At 58.1% G+C, this 19185-nt stretch overlaps 2 protein-coding genes across 6 annotated transcripts; both read left to right on the top strand.

Annotated features, from left to right (window-relative positions):
• Positions 1-1983: 1983 nt before the first annotated feature.
• Positions 1984-11981, top strand: COASY (Coenzyme A synthase). 4 transcript variants are annotated; one of them, XM_030541311.1, is made up of 10 exons: positions 1984-2046; positions 3394-4062; positions 5087-5301; positions 6517-6648; positions 7364-7553; positions 9180-9244; positions 9557-9641; positions 10306-10403; positions 10493-10639; positions 11306-11981. In XM_030541311.1, exons 2-10 carry the CDS (start codon positions 3399-3401, stop codon positions 11351-11353), a joined length of 1644 nt encoding a protein of 547 aa, XP_030397171.1. In that variant the 5' UTR covers positions 1984-2046; positions 3394-3398; the 3' UTR covers positions 11354-11981. The 4 variants fall into 4 exon arrangements, with proteins under 4 accessions (XP_030397171.1, XP_030397170.1, XP_030397169.1 ...); XM_030541310.1 differs by having other exon boundaries at positions 2003-2054; XM_030541309.1 differs by lacking the exon at positions 1984-2046 and adding an exon at positions 2083-2180.
• Positions 11982-13232: 1251 nt separating this feature from the next.
• LOC115639034 (coenzyme Q-binding protein COQ10 homolog B, mitochondrial-like) lies at positions 13233-17404 on the top strand. 2 transcript variants are annotated; one of them, XM_030541313.1, is made up of 5 exons: positions 13233-14156; positions 15217-15378; positions 15622-15814; positions 16516-16617; positions 16924-17404. In XM_030541313.1, exons 1-5 carry the CDS (start codon positions 14080-14082, stop codon positions 17089-17091), a joined length of 702 nt encoding a protein of 233 aa, XP_030397173.1. In that variant the 5' UTR covers positions 13233-14079; the 3' UTR covers positions 17092-17404. The 2 variants fall into 2 exon arrangements, with proteins under 2 accessions (XP_030397173.1, XP_030397172.1); XM_030541312.1 differs by lacking the exon at positions 13233-14156 and adding an exon at positions 14832-14917.
• The last annotated feature ends 1781 nt before the right edge of the window (positions 17405-19185 follow it).

Here is a 19185-nt window from a genome sequence, read left to right as displayed (position 1 = left end):
TGGCGTATTTTGGTTTTGTTTCCTTAGTGAGATAAGGATGTGGGGGGGTACCTGCTGGTACCAAGGACCGGCCCAGGTCATGCAGGGAGAAGAAAGGTATTCCGAAGAATGAAGAAAGCTGCCCTAAGTGTGGAAAGAAGCTGCTTCAGAAAGGGCTGAGGCTAGGTGGGAAAGGCTGTTCCCAGAGCCTCATATCTAGTAGTTAGAAATGGAGACACCTCGGCAGTCACGGAACCTATTCCCTCAGTGTCACCCCAGCATCCTGTCCCATCCCAGAGTCCATTCTCCAACACTTCTGGCCTATTCTGCAGAGAAGCTTAATGCTCACAACTCCAGTTGGATGGAAAAGCTGCTGTAGGTGCTGCATAGGTTTGCTGGAAGCCCTAGACAACATAGTCCCTTACCCTAGAGTCTTATTGGCCTCGTGAAGAGGTTCCAGGGCCTTTCTCTGGCTGTAATGTGATAGCTTGTGAATACTGCGTCTGATCAAGTCCAAAGGTTCAGGGAATGTTCTAAGCATCGATGAGCAGAACCCTGTTGATTTTGGGAAAAACTAGGGGGGGAACCAAAGGGGAGAAATATGGGGTCGTGGAGCCCCTGGCATCTGGTTAGCAGAGCAGAAAGAAAAGAAATAAGAATAGTGGGAGGCATGGGGGTGTACAACAGCATCCCTGGCAGGTGGGAAAGGGAACCCTGGTATGGGAGCCATGGCAGAAGGGAGGCGTGAAGAGCCCCTTCCATGTATCCGAAGGGCAATGAGAGAAGGGAGGGCACCCAGAGCCCCAGGTATGAGGGAGGGGGTGGGGAGAGACTGCAGGTGGTCTCTGAATAGAGGAGTATGGGGGGCTGACACAGAAGCTTGTGGGAGGAAATGGAGACATACAAGAAGCCCCTTGTGTGTGCAATGAGTTTGGCTCCATAAGCAACTAAACGAGTGAGCCTCTAGGTTATCAGCAATGCTGTGACATCTAAATGGCTATAAACTCGGGTTTACTGGGGGTGAGACTCTCTGGGGGTGGGTTTAGGGTTCCTTTGTTGTAGAGGGTGTTTGAGGGGTTCTCAAGCACACTGGGGTTCCTGAGTAGGGCTCAAGACAGCCTCTCTTTTTCCGTGGCTAGAGGGGGGATCTCTGAAAGTCGGCTTGTCCAGAGGTGACTGAGAGTCTTCCTGTCACCCTCTGGGTTTCCAGTTAGTCGTGATCAGTCTGAGCCAAGCACAAGCAGGTTGCTGAGCTGCAGTGGAGCAGCTGGGACCACGGGCCCCAACTGCCAGCTCCCAGCCCAAGGTCTGTTAGGCCCTCAGAACCCTAAATGGGTCCCAGGACTCCCATCCCACTTGGCAGGGGCCTCCTGGCCCCAGGTGATGCTTAGTGACATGGGGGGGCACCTCTCCCTTAGCCCCTCCTCTCCCTTAGCCCCTCCCCCAGGAGCTCCGCCCCACCTCTCCCTTAGCCCCTCCCCTTCCAGGAGCTCCGCCCACCACTCCCCTTAGCCCCTACCCCTGTGAGCCCCACCCCACCCCTTCCAGGAGCCCCACCCCACCTCTCCCCTTAGCCCCTCCCTCTCCAAGAGCCCCGCCCCCTCCAGGAGCCCCACCCCACCGCTCCCCTTAGCTCCTCCCTCCCCAAGAGCCCCGCCCCCTCCAGGAACCCTACCCACCTCTCCCCTTAGCCCCGCCCCCAGGAGCCCCGCCCCACCTATTCCCTTAGCCCCTGCTCCCGTGAGCTCCTCCCCCACCTCTCTCCTCAGCCCCGCCCCTCCAGGAGCCCCGCCCCACCACTCTATTATCCCCTCCCCTCCCACGAGCCCCGCCCACCTCTTCCCTTAGCCCCGCCCCCAGTGCGCCTCTCCCTCGTCAGCCCGCTTCCACGCCCCCCCCGAAGTTGCGCCCCCTCTCGCGAGAGCCCAGGGGTCAGAGGTCGCCCGGAAGGTCGATAAAAAGTTGTTGAAATTTAAACTGAGATTTTAAAAATGGCGCTGACACACTTCCGGCGGGCCGGGGTAGCGCTTCCGGGTCAGGCTCGGCGCCGAGGAGGCACCTGGCCCGGCCGCGCGGTGAGTGACCGCGAGCCCCGCCCCCGTGGCTCCGCCCCCGCTGGGCTATGGGCATTACCCAGCAGCCCCCGCGGGCTCCCCCGGGCTGGTAGCGCCGCCCAGGCTGAGGCGCCGGGGCTGGTTCGGGTGCGTGGGGCTGGGGCTGGTGGGGAGTGAAGCTGGGGGGCTGGGGGCAGTGAGGTGGGGGCTGGGGACGGGGCAGTGAGGTGGGGGGCTGGGGGCAGTGGGGCAGAGGGTGGTGAGGGCGAGGGGGCTGGGGACAGGGCAGTGAGGTGGGGGGCTGGGGGCAGGGTGGCGAGGGGGCTGGGGCAGTGGGGCAGAGGGTGCTGAGGGCTGGGGGCAGAGGGTGGCGAGGGCGAGGGGGCTGGGGGCATTGGGGCAGAGGGTGGTGAGGGCTGGGGGCAGAGGGTGGCGAGGGCGGTGGGGCTGGGGACAGGGCAGTGAGGTGGGGGGCTGGGGCAGAGGGTGGCGAGGGGGCAGTGGGGCAGAGGGTGCTGAGGGCTGGGGGCAGAGGGTGGCGAGGGCGGTGGGGCTGGGGACAGGGCAGTGAGGTGGGGGGCTGGGGCAGAGGGTGGCGAGGGGGCAGTGGGGCAGAGGGTGGTGAGGGCTGGGGGCAGAGGGTGGCGAGAGCGGTGGGGCTGGGGACAGGGCAGTGAGGTGGGGGGCTGGGGGCAGCGTGGCGAGGGGGCTGGGGCAATGGGGCAGAGGGTGCTGAGGGCTGGGGGCAGAGGGTGGCGAGAGCGGTGGGGCTGGGGACAGGGCAGTGAGGTGGGGGGCTGGGGGCAGAGGGTGGCGAGGGCGAGGGGGCTGGGGGCATTGGGGCAGAGGGTGGTGAGGGCTGGGGGCAGAGGGTGGCGAGGGCGGTGGGGCTGGGGACAGGGCAGTGAGGTGGGGGGCTGGGGCAGAGGGTGGCGAGGGGGCAGTGGGGCAGAGGGTGGTGAGGGCTGGGGGCAGAGGGTGGCGAGGGGGCTGGGGGCTGGGGGCATTGGGGCAGAGGGTGGTGAGGGCTGGGGGCAGAGGGTGGCGAGGGCGGTGGGGCTGGGGACAGGGCAGTGAGGTGGGGGGCTGGGGCAGAGGGTGACGAGGGGGCAGTGGGGCAGAGGGTGGTGAGGGCTGGGGGCAGAGGGTGGCGAGGGGGCTGAGGGCTGGGGGCAGTGGGGCAGAGGGTGGTGAGGGCTGGGGGCAGAGGGTGGTGAGGGCGAGGGGGCTGGGGACAGGGCAGTGAGGCAGGGAGACTCGGGGATGAGGTTGGGGGTGAGTGAAGCTCAGAGGCCACTAGAGCTCACACTTTGCTGTCCCCCGTGTAACCTCCTGCCTTGCTCCTGCGTCTCTGTTCCAGGTACCATGTCTGTCTTCCGCTCAGGCCTGCTGGTGCTCACGGCCCCACTCTCTGCCCTGTCTCTGCGCCTTGTGCCCATCCTGGCCTCGGCCTCCCGGATTGTGGAGAATACGCTCTACATTCACCTGCAGCCAGGCCTCAGCTTGACAGGCTCTTCACAGCCCAGGTCCACTTACGTGCCAGCCACACCTGAGGTCTATAGCCTCATCAACAAGCTGTATGTGGATGCTGATGCCCACAGCCACCTGGACGTGCGGGTCCTGCTGACAAACATCCGCAACCAGAACCTGACGCCGCAGTCGCTTTCCTCGGTGCAGAACCTCTCCCACCCTCCTGAGGTGATCCTAACCGACTTTCAGACCAGCGATGGGGGCCAGTACAACCCAGTGAAGCAGCGCCTGGAGCGCTATGCCACCAGCTGTTACAGTTGCAGGCCCAATCTTATCTCTGTGCTGCTGTACCCAGACTATGAGCCCATGATGGACCAGAGCGAGCTGCCCCCATGGAAGCCAGACTTGGATGGCGGGGCTCTGCGGAGTTATAGTGATGTCGTTGTAGGGGGCACATTCGACAGACTCCATAATGCTCATAAGATCCTTCTGAGTGCATGCTGCCTGCTGGCTGAGAACCGGCTTCTGGTTGGTGTCTCTGACAAGGATCTTCTGGAGAGTGAGTGAGAATCCTAGTCCCAAACCAGAAAGCAAAACCCCAGTTACACTTGTTCTCCTCAGGCCGTCACTCCTTCAGTCCTTTTGCTCCCGATGGCAGGGAAGGGAGCCGTTTAGATCACTCTCTAATATTTCCTTTGGGCCAGCTTAGGAGCAGCCTCATGGACTCTGAAATGAGTGTGCTGTCCAAGCATCTAGGCTCTTTAAAGGTAGAGTGTGTAAATTGCAGAAAAGGGGATACCCTGTGAGAGGATGAAGGGGTAGAGTAGGTTTCACATCTGTGGAGATGTAAAGCACATTTAAACCATGTGGGCACAGTGGTAATTGAAAAGCATAATTTATTAATGAGACAGGAGAGTCATTTAGGCCCAGCAGTTAGGCTTGTTGGCTCTTATGAAGAGATTTTGTAAACTTTCTAATAGGATTAGCAATGTTGCTAACCCTTCCCTGGCAGTAATGTGCCCAAGCAGTAGCCTTGGGTTTGCGCCTGAGAATGGAAAACTGGCCAGAGCTGATAAGTGAGACTCACTAGACTACTCCCACTGCCTGAGCCAAGGTGGAATGGCATCCCTGGTGAACAGATGAGATGTCTCCATGTCCCGGCGGGGAGGGTTGTCATAGTGATTGGTATCTTGCTCGTGTCCCTTGAGTGTGTTTTGCTGTCTGTGTTTTTATGACAGATGTGCTGCCCTTGGAGTTAAATATTCCCTGCCAAGCAGCACAAGGCTGAGTCACTTGTCTGTGCTCGCTGCTTTTTGTGCAGAGATGATGCTCCTCTGATAGCAAACCTAAGGAACTGGAGCACTGTCGTCTTGTCAAAGTGACTCTGTTCTCCAACGCACAGAAACCTGGGGAGCTCAATGCCCTTTGGGCACTAGGGAAGTGAGGGCTTAAGTCATTCCAGAGGTTGCTAAAGCCTTTTTGCATGTCTGTTGGCCCCTCCTTTAACTGTCACTGTTTGCTGCTAGCTCTGGGTGTGGAGAGCTGCACGCTGTTGCTTCCTCCCTGTTTCTTGTCCCTTCCAGATAAGATACTGAAGGAGCTGATCCAACCATATGAGCAACGAGTGGAGAAGCTCTGTGAGTTCCTGGTGGACGTGAAGCCCTCTTTGCGTTATGACATTGTGCCTCTGGTAGACCCCTATGGCCCATCGATAACGGACCCTGACCTGGAGTGTATAGTAGTCAGTGAGGAGACCCGCCAGGGAGGGGTGGCCGTGAACAAGAAGAGACTTGAAAATGTAATGCCTTTAAAGCTGACCTAGCGGAATACGCCCCCTCCTGCTATTCTTTCCTTAACTGTGTGGCGAAATCTGATGGCACTGAAAGTGAGGGCCTGGGAGTTCTCGCCAAAGCCTGGCATAGGGTGGCAGCTGCTGTACAAGCTCCTCAGTTTGATTCTTCCAGGGAACAGTAGTCGTGACCTGCACTCCCCCTGCTGTTCCAGGCCTGGGCTTCCTCCCCACCCCCACCCCCCGAGCTCAGCTCTGCCAACACCCCTCATGAACTGGTTGTCCTTCCCAAGTGTGTTGTGAAGGGAGGGTGCAGCTGTTCCGGAGGAAAAGAATGAAAACTCAGATAGCTGGGAGCAGAGAGTGCAAGAGATAGATGGGACAAACAGTTTATTGGGTTCTGTCCTCCTCTGAGCTCCACAGAGATGGCCCCTCCATGGCAGAGACCTTGCCCCTTAAGGCTGTACCTCTTCCTTGCGGTTGACCTTCTGCAGAAACCTCCCCCGATCTGTGGCTGATGCCATGAGGTATAAAGCTCTGCCCCTCTAGCCATACCCCCTCTGGAGCAGTGGGGTGAAGCTACCCAAGGGGGACCCTTTCCTCCCATCATCTCCTCTCACTGGTTGAGCAAGAGCACCCCGGTGATGCACCTGGGAACTCAGCAGTCTCTGTTGAGGCACTGTTCCTCTGTCCACTGTCACATATAGGAACTGCCAGCCCCATCAGATCGGCCCTGGACCCTGCAGGCGATTTCTGTTTCCAACAGCAGCTGGTGCCCAGCGCATGAATCCCCTTAATGGACAATTCTGGACTAGCCTTCCCCAGGGGAGCTCTCTCCTGGACCCAGGCAGTTACTCATTGGACTAGCCCCAAAGGATAGTAGGGCAGCTGTAGGTAGAAAGAAGCTCCTGATTCCTTGGGAGCCTCCCCTTCTCTGGCGGCTGCTTTCCCACCTGACTCCAGCGTCCCCTTCTGTCACCCCCGTCCTTGCCCAGCAGCGGCCTATAGCACTGCCCAGTCGCAGGCAGTGCCTGATCGGTGGGAGGCAGCAACCACCAGCCTCCTTGCAGAACTGCCCCCAGGCATGCTGATTGCAGGGGGCCTCCAGAGCTTGGTGTGAAGATGCTGCCTTCACTGCGACTCTGTTTCGGGGGCCAGTCTGACTGAAGGGCTGCCAGTGGCTCTCCACACTCTGACCACGCTGTGCTGGCATTCTGTTTGCAGGGGCTCTCTGAGCTGGCCCTCCATGAGATCCTGCTGGTTAAAGATCCCGGGCATGGGGAGAACGAAGAGGAAAAGATCAGCTCCTCCACCATCCGGCAGAGGCTGCTTGGAACACTGCTGCAGCCACCACAGGTAGGAACACACAGTAACTGGAGGCTCTGCAGTCATGACTCCACTCCATCTGCCAAGCAACCTCCGGCTTGTAGGATTTTGTGTGGCTTCTAGGCCTGGGGAGAGACGCTGCTCTACTTGACTTCCACTGAGTGGGGACCAGAAACAACAATGGCTTCCCCCAGGAGAGGGGTGATACGCAGACAGCGGAGCTGAACTGCATGTCCTGGGTCAAATAACAAGGGCGGCGCTGAGAGTGGGGACGTAGAGACAACAGAAGGGAGCACCGAGCAGAGAGGCCTAGACAGGGCCCATTGCTGGTGTCAGCTGGCATTGTCCAAACGAACTCGGCCCAGGGCCCTGTAACCGCATCCTCTTCCTGGACTGACCTGATGCCAGAAGGAGGTTGACAGTGATGTTTCTGGTCTTAGTTTGGATCCTGTGACCATAACTAAGCACAGGGAGAAGTGCAGCCAGACATTGAGCGGGTCTTGGGGGAGGTGTGACAGCCTGCTGAGGTGGAGACTGGGGTGTACCAGGGTCTCCCTCTCAGGAGTATCCATGGAACATACCAAGACCAGACCATGTCTCTACTCATGGTCCCAGGGAGGAGCAGTCAGCTTGCATCAGCTTTCACATCCATCCTCGGAGCTCGTAGGGATTCACGATCAGGGTCTCTTCTCCCCAACCCTTCCTGCCCCCACCAGCGCTGACACCGTAACTCTTCTTTGTGTAGAAAGACCCAGCCCTGCCTTCTCGTCCCTACGTGATCGGTCTGACTGGAGGAACTGGAAGTGGGAAAAGTTCCATTGCCAGATACTTGGAACGCCTAGGAGCTTTCCTCATCGATGTTGACAAACTGGGCCATGAAGCCTATGCCCCAGGTGGCCCTGCATATGAGCAGGTGGCGGAGGAGTTCGGAGAAGGTACAGCGAGCTTATTCTGCATAGAATGCTGGAGCAGCAAGGGTGACGGGGACACATCATCTTAGTCACTTCTCAGTTCCAAATCTCTCCCTCTTTTGGTTTGGGAGCAGTCAGCGTACCCTGCACTTCCCCAGCTAGCAGGGCTGTGGAGAGCTAATGTCTGTAAGTGAAGTGCTGGAGGTAGTTTGTTTCTTATCCACTGACATCTTTGGCTGTTAACAGCATCCATGATTGTTGGCCCATGACCCAGAATGCTCACTAAGTGTGCTTCCCTATACTGGATATTCCCTGCCACGGAAGCAGCAGAACACCAGGCTACCTAGAGTTTGTCTGTTGGCTGACTCAGCCCTCGGTGGTGTCTCAGACCCAAATAAACAGCTCTTTGGGATCCAGAGGGTGCCGCTGGCAGAGAACTCTTGGACATAGGTTGGTTTGGAAGCCTAAACTGTGTGGTAGGGACCCTGTAAGACAAGGGCAGCCAAGCTTCGCTGAGCTACGGACTGTGTTGTATCCAGAGTTGTGGTACAAAGGCTGCCTGTGAGTGGCAGAAAACAGTGCCAACTTCAAGTGCCCTCATCCTTGGCACACAGGTCCCAGCATGCAGTGCTCCAGCTCAGTGGCTCTCAACCTTTCCAGACTCCTGTACCCTTTCAAGAGCCTGCCTTGTCTTCTGGGCCCCCAAGTTTCACCTCACTTAAAAACTTACCAAATCAGACCTACAAATACAGCAGTGTCACAGCACACGGTTATTGAACAGTGGCTGACTTTCTCCTTTTTACCAGATAATTATAAAATAAATCAATGGGAATTTAAATATTGTACGTACGTTTCAGTGCATAGTATACAGAGCAGTATAAACAAATCATTGCCTGTGAAATTTTAAGTTGTATTGACTTCACTGGTGCTTGTTACGTAGCCTGTTGTAAAGCTTGGCAGATCTCTAGATGAGTGGATGTATCTCCTGGAAGACCTGTGTGTATCCCCAGGGCACTTGTACCCCTGGTTGAGAACCACTGCTCTGCTTTGAACCAAGCAGAAGGTGCTTAATTTAAGATGAAACCTAGCATGTTGGTCTGTAGCATTCTTAGGCCTTGCCTCTGTGCCATGAGCATGTTGGCTAGCCTTCTGCTTTAAAAGTGACCGGAAGGTGAGGAGAAAGGGACTTAGAGACGGACCTGTAAGGTTGTCCAAAAATCTGTTGTCTTTTCCATAAGAAATTCAGGTCTTGATGGTGCCTGGAGACCCAGCGACGTGATAGGTGAAAGCTGAGCAGTGGAGGGGGAGAGATTCTTAGGAAGATCATTGAACTGTTTTTAAACTCCTGTTGAATTCCACTGCCTAATGAACCGTAGGGCAAAAGGACATTTCTGTGCCTGCCAACAAGGTCTCCAGCTAGAGCAGGGAAGGCTGGACTTGACATTCCTAATGTTCTCAAGGTGAAGGAGAAAGCCCTTTCCTGCCTTCACTACGCTGTAAGGAAGCCCAGGATTTGAAACCTTGTTTGCAGATCCCTTTAAGGGAGTGCCAGGCAGAGACCCCACTCAGCAGCCCCTGCTTTCCTGGGAGCCCTTCTCCCATGAGGATCTGAACTGAGTCCTTTTTTTACTGTTCTTCTTTGTCTTCCAGACATTATGAATGAAGATGGGACAATTAACAGGAAAATCCTTGGGGCCAAAGTGTTTGGAAACCAGGTAAAACCCGCCCAGCTCAGTGTGAGCATTTCACCTCTCCTGTCCCCACTGCTGCCAGGGCCTCGGTATCTTCCCCTCTGTGCTTCTGCTGCTCCCTCGGCAGGGCAGGAAAGAGGAGGGGAGCACCTTGCTTCCTAGTGCAGCATCACCACCTTCCATCGGGGGCTAACCTAGCGAGCTGGAAACATGGGGCCCTTGTGGGAGGGGCAATAGGTATGCTTGTGGGTGACTCCCTTTGCTGGGTACCCGGGAAGTCTGTCACTTGATCGTGTGAAAGCAAATAACTGAAGTCCAGCCATGTGCCCTTGCTAGGAGCGGTTAAAGTGTCTCACGGACATCATGTGGCCTGTGATTGCTAAGATGACCAAGAGGCAGCTGAATGAAGCAGCAGCACAGGGTGAGCGTGATCTTCCCTTCTGAACCCAAAGGGGACTGGGACATATCGTCCTATTACCACCACGCAGTCCAGAGACCCTGGGTAACTGCTGTCCTAAGCCCCAGTCTGCAGCTGCATCTACTTCCTGATCAGCCTAGAGCTGGTCGGTTTTCCCAGCTCAGTCCTTTCTGTGCTTTACTGGGAGCTTGTCCACTGCATCTTCCTGCAGTTGGGTAAGTGCCAGGGGCCAAACTGCTGCCAGACTTGGATTGGAGCCTTTGCATTAAATGGTTGGATACTCTGCCCCCCTCCGTTTCCAGAAAAGGCCACGAGTGCGTTTGTAATACCAAATCCCAGCAGTGAGAGTGCAGCGTGTGTGTCCCTGGGAGAGAACTCCACTAGCTCCCTGGGGCAATGGAGTGCCCCTGGAGCATTGCTAGCCTGCCAGGCATTTTCCTGGAGATGGCCCCCGTGGCCTGGTCCAGCCTGTGTACACATGCTAGGCAGAAAACAGTCTGAGGCCTGCTGCTTTCTCTTCTGCCCGGGGTTCTCTTGCTCTGCACTGCCCATTTGCAGGAACTTGTGACATTTCAGGCTTGCTTGGATTGGGTCGTCTAAACAGCCCCGGGGAATTGTGTGCGCTTGTGGTTCCCAGGCACTCACGGGGAATGGCCTCGTTCCACAGGTAAAGCGGTGTGTGTGCTGGATGTTGCCGTGCTGCTGGAGGCTGGCTGGACAGACATGGTCCATGAGGTCTGGATGGCCAGCGTCCCAGAGAAGGAGGTAGGTGACTCTGCCCCAGCCATTTGCGGTTAGCAGTTGGATCCTGGTGCACCCGAGTGGAGGTGAATGTCGCCTCTTGGTCTTTTCAGGCGCTGCGCCGCATCATGGCCAGAGATGGGCTGAGTGAAGAGGCTGCTCGCAACAGGCTGCAGAGCCAGCTGAGCAACAGCCAGCGGGTAAAGCGGTCTCATGTCGTGCTGTGCACCCTCTGGAAGCCGGAGGCTACTCAGAAGCAGGTGAGAGCCCAGGGGCTTCCCGGTGGGGGGGCCAGGAGTGCTTGCTGCCTTGCCTAGGACAGGCCAGCGGGGATGGAGGGGAGCCCCTGGGGTCCAGCCCCACCTGCACTGCAGCTCCAGCCAAGGACCTAGGGACCGTGTGGTTAGATAGGAGTCCTGCCTGGGTTTCCCATAGGGCCTTGGACAAGCCACTGCTCGCCCGGTTGCGATCAGATCAGGAGAGAGCCTTGTTCCTCTCTAACGGAATGGGGCTTACGGAATATCTGGTCCCTACAGCTGGCTCTGCGTCCCTCTCCCCATGGAGGAGCTGTGGCTGCGGGTCTCTCCTTCCCGGGATGAGGGTCATCCCCTGGGAAAGCGGCGCGTTCTGGTAGATGCCCAATTGCTGCATCTGCTCAGCAGAATCGGGTGTTAGTGGGTGGCCAGTGAGAACCCCCAAGTCTTGTCTATGCTGCAGATCCGCCCCACGGCTGGGTTGAGTCCTAAACACAGCCTGGAAAGAGTGAAAGGTTTGGGGGCTTTGTCCGTTCTGCGCTGTAAGTGGAGTTCACCCCCGTCCCTGCGCCAGTGCTCTAGCAGGCTGTGCCCATCCCCACCGTGGCTCACTGCATTTAGTTCCCTTTTTTGCTTCTGAACCCTGACTTGCTGTCCTGTTTGTTTTGGCAGGTGGAGAAGGCCTGGGCCCTCCTGCAGCAGCGCATTGGCCAAGACTAGAGTCTTGGGACCTGGTGGTTTTTCCCATCACTCCCATCTCATCTTCATTCACAGCCAGACTGGGAATCACAGCACTGCTGGGCCCTGCTGCCAGGGGCTGAGTGCCTGCGCTCTTGGCCTCACTCTGTCCCACACTGTGTTCTAGCATCGCACATCGTCAATCAGCCGGGTGCAGTTCAGGTCTCAGCTGGGTGGTTAGATTGAGGGGGAGGGGCTGGGGGCAAAGGCATCCTGCTTTACTGTTGCTAAAGGCTCTGAGCAAGAGGCAGTACCCTACTGTGGGCTCAGAGGGCAGTGAGGGGCAGCTGCTCTGAGCTGGCAGCATGGGCACAAGCCAGGAAGGCAGCACTTGCCTGATGTGACCAATGTCCCCTGCACCCCCTGAAGAGCCAGAGGACACTGCCACGCAGCACGTCTCAGGAGTAGGCCCAGCTCCATTTGCCACCCTAAACATGTTCGGGCTACGCTGTATGGAGCGGGGCCATGAGTGCCGTCACCCCCCTTGTATGATCAGTATCACTGGATTGTCCCCCTTTCTCCATGGATGGGCCGCGGTGGCACAGGCTGCCAGACCTGGGTGTACTCTGTACCCTGTGGGCATGTGCCAGTTAAAGGTCCGGTTTGCGCAGTCTGTCTCTGTGTGGTAATTGTTCTGCCAGGCCTGTTTCTTCTGTTCACCTCGAGCCCAAGGGCCTGTCCCCAAGCAGGCTGCACTTGTGCTGCTGATCTAAGGTAAAGCAGCTCTTCCCGCTGTAGGGGAGAATCCTGCTAGGTCATGATGGGAGCTTCACTAGCCCTTGTGTGTCACTCCATGGAGCACAGGCTCCTGCATCCACAGGTGCTGAGCCACTGGGCCAGCACCGGGCTAGAGGTCTGTGGAACTACGGGGACCCGGGAGGGCTTTTCCCCATTCTCTGAGCACTGCCCGTGCCAGCCTAGTGTTTTCAGAGCCTGAACTGAAGTTAGCTTAAGGCTGTTCATAGGGATGATACAAAGCCCCCGTGCAGAGTTCTTGTGTAGCAGGGAAACTGATCCAAATTGCACAACACTAGTGCAGCTGTGCCCCTCTGCTCCTCCCTGGATCCTGGGCGCAGTGAGAAAGGGGTGATGTAGCCACCCCTTGGGTGTGCTGCTGCCATCACCAGTCCTTGCAGCAGGAGCTTTTTCAGTGGATTTGAATTTGCAGAGGCTGAGTTGGTGTTCAGTTTCATGCCCAGTCTCTCTCAGCCCTGGACATGGCTTAGATGCTCAGCTTGGCCCTGTGAGGGGTGAGTGTGCGGTGCCCTAACCAGCCAGCTCTGAATCCTTCATTAGCCTCTCAGGACCTGCCCTTCTGAGCCTAGCAATAGAGTGCTGATTACGCCCAACCTGGCCCAATAGACAGCCCCAAAGCAGCTTGCAGGATCCAGCCCTGGCTACTGTCTACGGCTGTCAGTAACCAAGGCGCTTAAATCACTTTTAAAAATAGACCTAGCAGTTGTGCCAGGTGGCCAGCAGGGGGAGCGGCTCATTCAGCCAGCTATCACCACTGCACTGGGCAGAGGGACCTAAATTCCATGCCACCTTTGTGGGTGCTGATGATTTGAGATTCATTTTACTCCCACTAGCACCTCCAGTGCCAGGCCTGTGTTCATAGGTTCAGCGGGTGATGAGCAGAACCCAGAAGAGCTGTCCACCCTCCCCCATTCCTCTGGCCAAAGAGCAATGGGGGGAAGAAGTGCCCCCACTGCCTTCAGAGTCTGGGGCTTTGTCTACATGGGAAGGGAATTTAAACTGATCATAGAACTGGAAGGGACCTCGAGAGGTCTCTAGTCCAGTCCCCTGCACTCAAGGCAGGACTTAGTATTATCTAGTCCATCCCTGACAGGTGTGTGTCCAACAGTATAGTAATACCATGCCCCATCCCTGTGGCCATTGAAATTCAGTGTACCGGTGGCTTTTTTCATTGTTGCTTATGACATTTAGGAAGGGTCTTAAGCTAACCTGAAAAAGCCACTTGGATAGTGGACTCTGAGGGTCCATGCGGGGTTATACTGGAACACCACTTGGTTTAGCTATACCGGTCAAACTTTCCCATGTAGACAGACCCTGACTGCTCAGAGCAGGGCTTGCTGTTCACACTCTTTTCAGCCCTACAGTAGATCAGGGTATTTCCCCTCCAGCAAACCTATTGTACTCTTCCCCCCAAGCTGTGTTCTGGTCACAGAAGCTTCATCTCTGAGGATAAGGTGGGTCCATCACCAAGGGTCAATGAAGGAATGGTCCTACCCTACTGTCCCTGAGTGCTTGGTGATTTACAAGACATACCCAGAGGGGAAGCGGAGCTGCGAGATACTGCGCTTCAGCCCATCACAGAGCCAGGCCCAGGTGGGGCCTGTCCTTTCTGCCTCCAACCAAGGAGAACATTGATTTCCTGATGCTGGCTGCAGAGCAGCAGCACTGGCAGGTTTCAGACCATCTCCCAGTGCTGCTGCCACTCTTGCCTCAAGAGATTCCAGCCCTTGGAGCTTGTGGAAATGCCTCATGAAAACCTCAGCTAGAATTTCACTTTCCGACTGCAGTGAGCAGACACTTTCCTTCCTTAGGCCTGAGCCTGCTGCAGGTATGTCCCACCCAGGGAGAAGTCAAGGACACACAGGAAGTGAGAACACTTTTTAGCTGAGGGAAAGAGGAAATTAAATTCCAGACTGAGAGGGTGACAGAGTAGCTGGGCAGGAGGTCTGGTCATGCTCGCCATCTGCATTCCCGCTCCCTTGGGCTGGCCAACATACTTGGAGTGTGAGTCATCTGCAACGGAAGCCAGGTTTGTAAAGTGTCTGTTACACAACCAGCCCTCATGCAGGATTGAGCAGGGGAAAACCAGCCTTGGGCCTGTAGATCAGGTTGGAGGTTTGCCTAGACCAGGGGTTCTCAAACTGGAGGTTGGGAGCTGTCAGCCTCCACCCCAAACTCCAGCATTTATAATGGTGTTAAATATATATATATTAAAAAGTGTGTTTAATGTATTGGGGGGGGTCACACTCAGAGGCTTGTGACGTGAAAGGGGTCACCAGTATGAAAGGTTGAGACCCTCTGGCCTACACTCCCAGGATCCAGGGCTGCAAAGCCAGCAGGTGTCGGTCTGTCTGGTGCCCTGGGGCGGGGGATGTTCCCCAGGCCAGTCTCGCTGGAGCCCTAAACGAGTCCCGGTGTTTGCAGGCAGCTTCCACCCTCCACACTGACCCCCACCCCCCCAGCGACCACCGGACTCGCACCCAGGACACGGCTCCAGCTCGGGCCCTGGGCTGTGTCCGGCCCCGCTCCTTGCCCCAGGGGGCCCATCTCCTGGCCCCCGTCCGGGCCCCAGGGCGCCGGTCTCCGGGCGGTCCCTGCCGCCGCCCCGCCCCGCCCCGTGGGAGTTTCCCCACATGTCGCTGGAGCACGTGGCGGACCCACCCCGCGGGGGCCGGGGCCGGCGCAGACTGAGCGAGCCGGAGCCATGGCCGGGAGCAGCAGCCGGGGAGCCGCGCTCCTGCGGGCGCTGCGGGGAGCTGGGAGCCGCCCGCGCCGCGGGGACGGAACTCGGTAAGGGCCGGGCCAGGTTCCCGGTTCCACTGGCCGGGCTGCTCGGAGCCGCCGCCTGGTCCCGGCCCCTTCCCGACCCCTCGGAGCGAACGTCCCACGTGGCTTCGGGTTCGGGGGGGGACCCCGGGACCTGCCCCAGCCGGGCGAGGCACCGTGGGCGCAGACGAGCCCCGGTCCTGCGCTGGGGGCGGGAGGGGGCCCTGGATCCGAGCCCCCGGGGCTGAGCTGTCCCGGGGTTTCCCCACCCAAGGGGCTGCGCCCCGACGCTCACCCCCTGTAACCGGCCTTCTGTCTTCCAGGCATCTCAGTTCCTGTGGGATCCTGGCCACGCTGCAGCCCCCCAAGCGGCCTCCCGCCGCCCCAGCGTGGGGGCTGCAGCCCCCGGCACGGACCTTCCTGAACCTGGCAGCCCCCCGGCTGGGCGGAAAGCGGATGGAGTACGGGGAGGCGCGAGTGCTGGGGTGAGTCGCTCCCGTCGTGTGTCTGGTGGCTCCAAGGGGGCCTTGGCTGTGGGGGCCTGGCCAAGGGGCTGGGTGTGGGAGTTGTCTCTGGTGGGCAGTGCCAGGGGCCTGTTGCCCAGGGAAGGGGCGAGGGTGCAGGGCAGTGGTTGAGTTCTCAGCCTGACGACCCCCTCGCCAAGCGCTACCTATCTCACGTCACCCCACCTGGCACCTGCTCACAGGCGTCTTGTCTTCCCTCTCCAGCTACTCCATGGAGCAGATGTACAACGTAGTGGCCAACGTGGAGAGCTACCAGCACTTTGTGCCGTGGTGCAAGAGCTCCAAGATCCTGTCCTGCCGCAAAGGGCTGACGCGGGCAGAGCTGGAGGTCGGCTTCGCGCCCCTCGTGGAGCGCTACGTCTCTGAAATCTCCCTGACTCCCCAGCACCAGATCCGGGTAAGGGGCCACCAGGGAGCCAGATTCTCACCAGGGGCCTGGGGGGCTGCCCAGGGCCTGACACCCTGGGCTTAGCTGGGAGGTGCTGAGCACTCACAACTCGCTGCAGGTGCTCGACACTTCTGATAATTGGCCCAAGGCACGTCAATCACCTAACTTCAGAGGCTGGTCTTGGAAAAGGTTCCTGTGGTTCCCAGGCCTCATGTGCTTTTGGCTGTGACCCCCGGCTGCCCTGTTCTCGAAAAGCTTGTGTGTGTGAGATGCAGCCCCCAACATCCCCACCTCTCATGCTGAGGCAGCAGCTGGGCTCCAAGGAGCCAGACAAAACCATGGTTGTATCTGGTGCTGAGCTGTGTGGGTCCAGGTAGAGGCAGATCAGGGCTGAGGACATGCTGAAGTCACACGAAGAAGTCAGTGCTTGGGACGGGTGCGGCTAAAGAACCTCTGGATGAGCGCACCGGCAGCCCCAGCCTCTCTGTGGATGGGGGCTCGCATGTTACCACACAGCCTGTGTAACCTGGTTCCGCGTTCACAGACTAATGCAGATGTGAACTCGTGTGTGAACACGAGCCTGGTTCCTACCGGCTCCAGCAACCCTGGCTCGGTGTCACTGGCCCTGGGCACTCCTGGGTGTGGGTGGATTGAAATCAGCTGAGAGCCTTGTCGGATGAAACTGACGCGAGCCCCCTTTCCTCCTGCAGGCTGTGTGCAACGACAGCCGCATCTTCAGCCACCTGGAGACGCTGTGGCGGTTTAGCCCAGGGCTGCCGGGGCAGCCGGACACCTGCACGTTAGACTTCTATGTGAGTATTCCCGCCTGTGCCAATCCCTGCGGCAGGCTGGGCCCTGCACAGGGCATTCCTTCTTTCATGGGGGGGTCAGCATGTGCGGTTAGTGAATGCTTTAGACAGGCCACCCCAGTGACGCTGCAGCCTGCAGTTCTGGCAGGCTACCCCTCTGCAGGAAGTTGAGAACAGCTGCAATCTGCATGTGCAGCCACTGGCTGGGCAAAGTGTGACAACTCCTGTGCTGGTTCTCAGTGGTACGGTTAATTGCCTGGCCAGAGATCCCAGGGCAGCCTCCTGTTAAGAGCCGTGTTGCCTTGCCAGGTCTCCTTTGAGTTCAAGTCCATCCTGCATTCCCACTTGGCCAACCTGTTCTTCGATGAGGTGGTGAAGCAGATGGTGACGGCCTTTGAGAGGTGGGCGGAGAAGACGTACGGCCCGCAGACGGATGTGCATCCCCAGAAGTGTTTGCAGGCAGCCCGCTGCATGTGATGATGCCTCAGGACCAGCATCTCCTGCCACAGTGAGACACCCCTCTGTGCTCAGCAGAAGACTCTGTCTTCGTTTCATTCTGTCCAGATTTTTGGCTGGACGCCACCCAGATCCCTTGCTCTATTTATGTCTCTTTAACCCACACACCCTGGAGATAAATTATTTTTTTAATCCTTTTTTGTTTCTATTTAATGTTGGTGCCACAAAGACCAAAAGTCCATTGTCCTGATCTATGTGTCTGTTGCAATGTCAAATGTTAATAGACTCTGTGTCCTGTTCTGTTTTTAATGTGACCTCAATAAAATGTTGAATGAAGTCATGCTGTTCTGAACATGTTTTCACCCACCAGCCTCACTTCCGCCCTGGGGCCTTTATTGCTCCTCAGCAGCCTCCTTCCCCAGCTTCTGGGAAGCGAAGGAATCGTGATGTCAGTGCAGGGAGTGTAGCAAGGCAAACAGGAAATGGGAACGGGGAAGGCCTGCGCAATCCAGTGTGGTGCGAGCTTCCTGTGCACGTCACAGCCCCGGTCGGTGGTGGGGGAGGTGGGTATAGAAAGGCTTGGAGGGCGTTTGTGTTCTGGCACTGGCAGCATCCGGCAGTGGAACAGTTGAACCCACCCTTGGGGAACTGGCCCTGTAACCTGCACTCCAGGGCAGGGCCTGCTCGATGTGCTGCTCCAGGGGAACCCAGGCTTTGCCCCTGTGCAGCCCGGGCAAGAGAGTGCTGGGGCAGCTGCCTTGACTGCCTGAATCGTGCACCCCTTGCTGGTGTCTCTGCATCCCAGTGTGTCAGTGTCCAGGCGAAATGGCCTGTCCCCCCCATGTCGCTCCCTGGCCAGGCGTGTTCTGATTAATACAAAGTGCGGCCCCGTGGAGCTGCTGCTGATCGCAGGGGCCCCGGCCCCGTGCTGGTGCTGGGGCAGTGTGACTGCAGTGCCCAGTGGGATGGGGTTGAGTCCCAGGGGCACATTCTCAGACTGATTAAGCTCCAATCCCTCCATGGGCCTGCACCTGCCACTTGCTAATTGGGTTTCTGTGCAGGTGATCCCAGCAGCATGCTGGCAGGTCTGCAATCCAATCACTGGGCCCAGGGCCCTGCTGACAGCCTGCCCCTGGGGTCGGGCTCGGGCTCAGGTTTCAGGGGTCTTGTCTGGGCCTGGGCTGGCTTTTCCCACCGGAAGGTGGAATCTGAGTGGCTGCCCCCTCCTGCTTCGCAGAGCTGAGTCCTGTTAGTGCTGCAGTCCAGCTGGGGGCCACCTGCTCCTTCCTCCCTATTAGCAGCCAGATCCCCCCATGTGGGCAGAAGCGAACCAGACCCACAAGAAAGGAAGCAATTTCAGGCTCACAAGCTCCAGCCCGTGGATGAGCACCAGGCAGCTCATCTGGGGTGCAGGGGTCACTGCTTCTGGTTCACAGCTCCCTTCTGTGCTCTCTGGCCTCCCCCACAGAGCTTCACTGGCTGGGCAGGCAGCTGCCCAAACCATGCTAAGGGGAGGGCTGGCCTGGGCACTCCCCCCCTCCCCCCCCTGCACCTTGAGCTGCACAGGCTGTCAGACCAGGAGATGCAGGCAAGTGACTGAAGGAGCCTGGGGGGAGCAGACCCCCCAGTCGCTGCGCGGGCGGCCTAGGCTCTGTGTCCAGGATCAGGGGGAAAGCACAGAATGTTTTCTCTCTGCCCAGTGAGATGTGTGGCCTTTGCAGGCAGGGGGAGGAAAGGTCGCCGAGTCCCGATGCTCTCCCCCATCTGCGTCACAGCCGTGCTCACAAACAACCCTGCCGTGCTGTGCTGGAGCGGCCCAGCTAGAGAGACGCTGGGCCAGGGCCAGGGGCTGCATGGCCCAGGAACGTTCCTCATAACCTCCCCAGATCCTGCCACTGGGGTGCTGAGGGGGAGGCTGCCTCGAAATACCTGATGCCAGGCAGGCCCCTCTGGTGGGAGGCTCTGAGCGGGGCAGGACACACACACTCTGCAGGTGTCGGGTGTTAGCAGGTGAAGCTCTGTGAGCAGATGGGGTCAGAGTAGGTGGCTCCAGGCGTCCCTCCTGGATGTAGCTGGTATCCACTGTAGAACCCCCGTTAGGCCTGCCTGGGCCTG

The sequence above is a fragment of the Gopherus evgoodei genome, chromosome 23 (assembly GCF_007399415.2).
Source record: "Gopherus evgoodei ecotype Sinaloan lineage chromosome 23, rGopEvg1_v1.p, whole genome shotgun sequence".
Taxonomy (NCBI): Eukaryota; Metazoa; Chordata; order Testudines; family Testudinidae; genus Gopherus; species Gopherus evgoodei.
This window is presented reverse-complemented; position numbering and strand designations above follow the sequence as displayed.

Excerpts from the sequence above, each read along its gene's own strand:
- LOC115639034 (XM_030541312.1), top strand. The coding sequence starts at position 14,832 with ATGGCCGGGAGCAGCAGCCGGGGAGCCGCGCTCCTGCGGGCGCTGCGG. Across the intron at positions 14,918-15,216 it reads CGCCGCGGGGACGGAACTCG|GCATCTCAGTTCCTGTGGGA; the intron begins GTAAGGGCCGGG and ends TCTGTCTTCCAG. Across the intron at positions 16,618-16,923 it reads CCTGCACGTTAGACTTCTAT|GTCTCCTTTGAGTTCAAGTC; the intron begins GTGAGTATTCCC and ends TTGCCTTGCCAG.
- COASY (XM_030541308.1), top strand. The coding sequence starts at position 3,297 with ATGAGGTTGGGGGTGAGTGAAGCTCAGAGGCCACTAGAGCTCACACTT. Across the intron at positions 7,554-9,179 it reads GGCGGAGGAGTTCGGAGAAG|ACATTATGAATGAAGATGGG; the intron begins GTACAGCGAGCT and ends TTTGTCTTCCAG. Across the intron at positions 10,404-10,492 it reads CCAGCGTCCCAGAGAAGGAG|GCGCTGCGCCGCATCATGGC; the intron begins GTAGGTGACTCT and ends TGGTCTTTTCAG.